A 7194-nucleotide genomic window follows, 5' to 3' on the forward strand; every position below is an offset into this window, starting at 1 on the left:
GCTATAGTGATATCCTTAATGAAATGTTTTACAGGGTGTTGTATTTCCTGGGTTACTCCAAAAATTGAATTTTTAAATACGGATGTTTTCAGGGCATGTTTAATAATGACATCAAATAGTCATGCCCGCGAAAAAGATAAGAAAGATTGTCGTCGCTTGAGACTGCATAATTTGATAGGGACTATTAGAACCTCTCTAGACTCCCATTCAGCTAGCCTAGTGAGGAATAGAAGCGGTTTATATCTATCATCCCCTGATAATGCTAAATTGGTAGCGAAACACATGTCGAGAGACAGTGTTTTTGTTATAGTGTGAGAAAAGTGTTTTCTTTAAATATCGTTATAATATGAATTATATACTCAGTGTATTGAACATATTACAAGGGGCTCGGTATAACTGGTACCCGTAATCCTCCTTGCAGAAAGGCTGGTTGTGAATCTATAAATTAACATGTTGAATCATTAATACATTTCTCCTGTTAATTTGTTGAGAATCACCTACGAACTGAATTTATTCAGTTTGTGTAAACAAGATAAAAAATAACTTTTGAGTTGAGATTTATTACGTTTTAATGAAAACGACAACTGACAGCAGACAACGAACCGTTCGCGTGAATTTTGATACCTCCTTTGTTTTTATACCACTTGTATTTGTAACTAACATTACTGCAGTTACGTTCTACATTTGAAAATGTCCTTGTAGGATGAAACAGCAGTAACGTCAGTTACAAATACAAGTGGTATAAAAACATAGGATGTTTTTATTCTCATTTTTCATGATGATCTCTTACACGTAGTAAAAATAAATAATGCACTATACTTGTGGTATAAATATGAACGTTCAATGCCAGAGTCATTTTGCGAAATGCAAATATTCGGATGAACTGGCCTTTACTCCAAATTTTGCGTACCTTGAAAAATCCCTCATGCCCAACACTGCTTTCTTCGCAACATTGCTTTCCATTTTCAGCTTACAGCAGTTTTTCAGTGATAGTAAAATTAATAAAAAAGTGACAGCTTTGAAAATGAAAAAAAATTCGAAACGAATTAAAAATATGAAATAGAACATTATGCTAGCGGTTAAGTTAGGTAATTTGTTATCATTTAAAGCAATAACCATAATTTTCATTAATTTTTGAATTTCGCGCTCGGAATCTTATGTAAAAGACATTTTCATTTCACGTCTACATGTAGTGTGAAATAAAAATTCTATTGGTGGAAAGCCGATTTGAAGAAAGTGAAAGGAAATTACATTACTCCAAAAACGAAATAAAATATTTGGTATGTTTCCTTTCAGACATGTACGAATCTTGATGTTAGCACTGATGGTAACATCTGCTTCAAGTGCTGGCACTCAAAAAAACTCTTCATTTGGTGAAAACCTATCAGCTATGAGGAATTCCAATAAAACCGTGGTTTCACAAGTTGCATCCAAAATTAATACCACTTCTACGACACAAAATAAAACTGTTTCTAAAGACCCACCTAGAATGGGTCGTGAACACATTATAGATAAACCTCACCTGAACAGCACAAGTGTTCCCAAAATACTGGAGAAGTTTAATAATAGTAAAAATACTTCTGAAAAAACGACAAGTCGGAATGAAACTTTAGAGCAAAAACCCTCTAGGGATGCAGTCAAAAATCTAACTGAAACCAATAAATTAGACAGTAGCAGTTTAACGCCTACAAATTCTACAAAACTCAATTCATATACAAAAGATACTGCAATCAATTCAACAAGTATGGTACAAGGAAATAGCAGTACATCGTCTATGTCAACCAACACTAAAATAGGTACTAATAATAATCATAGTACTGTTGCAAAGCCAAGGAAGCCAACAGTAACTGAACATGATGATATTCCGAAAGACTTAAAGTCTGAACCTTATCCTCTTGATATTCCTAGTATTGATACAACATTCAAGAAAAAAAGTAAGCAAGCGGATTATGTAATTCCCATAGTTGCCGTTATTTTATCTATTCCATTGGTTACAATAATATTTTCTGTTCTTTTCAAACGCGGCAAGGACTGGTGGCAACATAGAAACTATAAAAGAGTGGATTATTTGATAGAAGGCATGTATCAAAGTTGAACACAGAACGCATGTAAGGCTTGTTAAAATTTGACTATCGTATTTATAGAAAACATAGTTTTGTTAACGTGTAAGTCTCCAAAGTGCCTAGCATCAGATGCAATACTCTTGTGATATTGACGAAAATATAAGTTGTTATATATTTTTATATACCTAGCCAGCAATATTAAAATTGTTACTATTTTCATCTTGTGTTTTTCTTATCTTGATGAAAAATGAAATATTACAAGCATTCTACAATTTTCTTTGGAATTACGTTACTTTCTTTATTTTCATTCTATAAGTTGTATGGTAAAATAGATAAAACTATTACCATTCAGAGACATATGTTGAAAACCAATTTATGTGTATGAACTTTCCTGTGATAATTTCAAAGATTAAATTACGAAAAATCATAGATAACTCTGGTATTGCAAACTTCTGAAAGAAATAATAATATTTCCTCTTTTCCATCACAAACTTCAATGTACCTGCAAAGAAAACCAAGATCAACTTTCACCTTTGAACTGCCTGTATTAGAAATATTGTAGTAGTGCTCCTCTAAGTGCCATGTGCAACGCCTTCAGTGAGATACAATACAAATGTGATATTAATATTTTTGCTGAAGTTCGACGAGCTTCAAAATATACCCACTGAAAATTTATGTTAACTAGTATTGAGTGCTAGTGTCGCTATACTGTCTGTCTAAAATACTGAGCACCAGCTTGGAAAAACTGGAAACTATGTGATACAAAGTTAGGTATATTAGGAAAACTTGCCCATTCTAAGACTGTAAAATACCCAATTTTTAATTAGAGCAGTGAAGTAAAAAAGAAGGCATAAATTATATATACCTAGTAATAAAATTTTGTTTACAATGAAGGCTTGTAACAAACGAGTCGCCATCAAGGTGCGTATTCACCAAAAAAGCGAACAAGAGTGAACGAGCATTCTGCATTAATAATCGTCTGGTGAGTACGGGCTAGCGAGCGAGCGAACGTATGCTTATTCGCGTTCAGAAAAGATCGAGAAGGCGGTACATCAAAAGGTGCTCTCACAAAGTAAATGGATAAACTGCGACTACGAACTTGAAGATATTCGCTCTAGTGTGGACGAGACATCAATATGTCGAGCAAACATACAGGAATGCTCGCTCGTGCTCGCTTTTTTGGTGAATACACACCTTTACAGAAAAGAAAAACCAATCTAATTGCGTTTGGCACTTACATCTTACAAAGGGATCCTCTAACTCCTAACAGAGAATGTTAAACAGTTTCAGTTCCTTAAAAGTTTTTCTCATTTAATAAACTTCTGAAGAAAATATACCTAAATCGTTGGTATTTGACTATAAATTAGAATTTACTTCACTAAGCAGTTGTCAAAAATTTAAACATATCGAGGTGGTTAAATTTCATAAAAAATTTATATTTGCAGATCACGAGGGACAAATTGTATCATTTGCCAACATAATATTCAGTTTCATAATGAAAAATGGCAAGGATCTCAAGCACGTGGATGTAATAAATTTACTTGTGTGCTTCCCAAATGTATTTATTTTAAATAGCTGGTGTATATCCTGAAAGAAAAATTCTTATAGGCAATTACTGAAAGAATCGCAATTTTTAGTTAAAGTACTGCCAGACGATTCAATATAACAGTAACATTTTTATTAATATGTTGCATAACACGACAATAATTGGTTCTCCATATCTGTTATCAATACTTTTCGACATTTCTTGCCATAACAACGAATAGTTATGAAATGACGTTCTACTTAGATTCCGCAAAAATTCACTGCATTTAAGGCGCCTTGTGTATTCTTTTCCCCTGAAAAATTTGTTTTTAAGCCCTTTCTTTAATTAGGTCCTAATGTACCCGTTGGAAACGATTCTATTATTTTACATGATGGAATCCGCCGATATTTGAAAATCTATAACATATTTAAACACTGTGAAATTTTCACTGAACGGCTTTACAAAAATGCAACCCGTGTTTCGGGCGAAAAAGTCATTTTATGGCGAAACACGTGTTGCATTTTTGTATAACTGTATAGTGAAAACCGCACAATAAAGTGTTTTTCGAATACTATCATTTCAGTTGAGTAATAGTTTGTAATTTTCAAATTTCAACTTTTTATCCTTACTGTTCAGCAATGCATTTATGGTTCAGACTAGCACCACTGATTGGATCTATAGCGGGTCGAAACAGCGCTCAATTATTCTTTAAAAAAACCTAAAATTTGTTCGATTATTTTCATATCATCCGCAAGAAATCAGAAATGAAACATTGCTGAAAAAAAAAACGATAACTTGCTAGCTTTCTTCTTTTGACTCTGCTCTTTGAGCCATTTGCCAGTTTGCAACCAATAACTTGCTGGATTTTCATTTATATCATTAGCCTGAAATTAGAAATGAAACGTTATCGGTATATTTGCTACCCACAACATCTCTCTCTTTTTAGTCTGTGGTTCAATGCTCTATTCCTAATAGCATAGATTCAATACTGTGCTAATAGCGAATCCCACTCCCCCACTTGGTAATCTTGGTATGTCTTAGTCACACAGAGTCTGTGCTCAGTCACCACCATAGTATGTGGTAGAAAACTATACTGGTGGCATGTGACGTGACACCACAGTCACAACAAATGTAGTTGTTGTGATCTGTGCTCAGGCAGAGAAACCACAAAATTATATTCTGTGCAGAAACTGTCTCTCAGTACGAGGTTACGATCAAAGAGTACACCAACTAATTGGTGTATTCTTGGTCACGGTTAAGATTCCTAGAAACCCTGGTGTTGGTAACGCTTAGATTTTGTTTTGAACTTTTTGAAGGAACCACCTGTTGCTTTTAACAACACTTACGAGGTTTTCCCAAGATGGCGCTATTCTGAATTGTTCGAGTCCCCGCTGAGTCAGTCAAATTAATTATTATCTGTCATTGTCAAAAAGAATTTTCAACTTTTGGTATTTTGAAATTGATATTTTTTGTCATCCCAATCTTTACATTATTCGCATTTTTTATTATAGTTTTTGTTCGTTAGTTCTCAGTTATTTTAGTTTGGTTACATTTTTCAGTAGTAATAAGGAATAGTTTTATATAGTGTATAAGGATACTTTTTGTAAAATGGGACAATTCTGTATTTTGTGTGAACAGTGTAAAAATTCGAGTAATCATCTGTATTCAGTGCCAAAGGTAAATGAAACATTTTATAATTACTGTCAATCCACCACGGATAAACTAAGTATGTATCAGCCTACACCAAAAACCAACTTCATATTTTGAATAATCCTTCACCCTTTCAAATCCACCTTCTGCTACTAGAGTATCATTACTTTCTTAATCATAATATCAAATTGAAAATAAACATTCACTTATGCTTTTTTAATTTTTTTTTAAATACAACCTAATACCTAGTTGCAAGAAAAGTCTACTCATAGGATCATAGATACCTACAGATGAATATTACAGTATGCAGAGAGATTTATTGCATTTCTACAGAATTATTATGAGAAGTAAGTAAGTTTACAGTTACATGAAATTTAACATCCATTTAAAATATCATGATATTAATATCAGCATAAAATTTAAAACTAACAAAAAATTAAATCTATATCAACAATTAATAAATCATAGATTAAGTTTGAAAATCACTCTCTGAGTAGGGCTCCATGTCAAACAAATAGTTCCCCAAGCCTAACAGAATGTTGTATATTTTTGAAATCTTGTGGAAAATTATTGTAGAAATCGAGGGTGTTGTTGTATTGTGGACTTGTATAAAGAAAATTTATTGGGTGGTTAAAAGACTACTCATGTATGATGAGAAACCTAATGCTCTCTTAAATATATACTCGTAGTAGTTGATTGCATATAGAATTCCAAGCAACCAAACAGTATGCTCTTTTAACTTTACTTGTTCACAATTGGTGATTTGAATGGTTTTATTTGTGCATTGTACCTGATCAAAATCTGTAATTTATAGGATGAAAACAAGAGGAAACTGTGGATGGATGCTGTTAGGAAATATCTGCCTGATGGTGCTTTTATTTGCTCAAAGCATTTTCCCATCCATTTCATTGGTGAGAAAAAACTATTGAAGGGCGCCAAACCATCATGCATGTGAGTATTCAGTTTCTACAGCACTACCTATAGATCCTATCAAAGATTTGTATATTTTTTTCAAGGTGCACTTATAGAGAAGTACTTAATTGTACGAATTTCAAGAAAACGTGCACCATTTCCAGAACCAGTTTACTAATAATTTCTGTAGTTGGAAAGTATCCGTTGAATAAGGTATCAAAAGCAAATTTGATCACATACAAATCAAGAGAGAAAACTTGGTGTTATCAAAATGATAAATATCAAATTATTTATATATGAAATGATAACCTCTTCTAGCTTTACCTATCTACAAAAAAAGGTTCTTTTCAACCGGCTGTTCTCTAACAGTAACCCTGAGAAGTTCGCAGTTGGAAACAAACACTCTATGCCATTCATTTATCTTGAAGATAAAAGATTGGTGTTGTTTTCAGTTCAACTCAAGCATATCAATGTCCTTTTACAAATTTCATATAAGGCTCATAACGGACTTTAAAAAGAAAGTTATTGATAACATAATATGAGAAGAGATATTTATGTAACCATTATTTAATTGAATCATGTTGAAAAAGGGATATGTTACAAATTGTCCAAATGTGTGGAGTTTAGTTATAACATTTCATATTATTTTTCATTTCAATGATTGCAACTGCTGTTTTGTTCAATATTTTACATCATATTTTCCCTTGATACCTTTCATAAAAATACATCATTATTCAATACGGGCTAATATGTGCTAATATCATTCTATAAATAAAAGGTGATAGTGGAAGAAAGGGGTAAAGTTGAAGAACATTTTCTATAAATGCCTGATTCACAGAAAATTAACTTCATTAACTTTACCCTCTATTTTCTGATATCTCATATTTGTCAATATCTGTGTAAGCTTACTGCTTACACATGGAAATAATAAATTCGTTGTCATTATTATAAACAGCCGCTTCTGAGAACATAATAAAAAAAAGCTGTATCTTTTAGAATCTTCTTGTGAGACGGTTATAATTAAATGCCAGTAGGAATTTTAAA

The 7194-nt window shown here is 32.6% G+C and overlaps 1 protein-coding gene across 1 annotated transcript; it reads left to right on the forward strand.

Annotated features, from left to right (window-relative positions):
• Nucleotides 1–958: 958 nt before the first annotated feature.
• LOC111505353 (uncharacterized) lies at nt 959–2282 on the forward strand. Its single transcript, XM_023160148.2, has 2 exons — nt 959–1088; nt 1297–2282. Exon 2 carries the CDS (start codon nt 1313–1315, stop codon nt 2093–2095), a length of 783 nt encoding a protein of 260 aa, XP_023015916.2. The 5' UTR covers nt 959–1088; nt 1297–1312; the 3' UTR covers nt 2096–2282.
• The last annotated feature ends 4912 nt before the right edge of the window (nt 2283–7194 follow it).

Source organism: Leptinotarsa decemlineata, unplaced genomic scaffold (genome assembly GCF_025532065.1).
Source record: "Leptinotarsa decemlineata unplaced genomic scaffold, Ldec_3_MD MMD2_tig00026336_RagTag_RagTag, whole genome shotgun sequence".
Taxonomy (NCBI): Eukaryota; Metazoa; Arthropoda; class Insecta; order Coleoptera; family Chrysomelidae; genus Leptinotarsa; species Leptinotarsa decemlineata.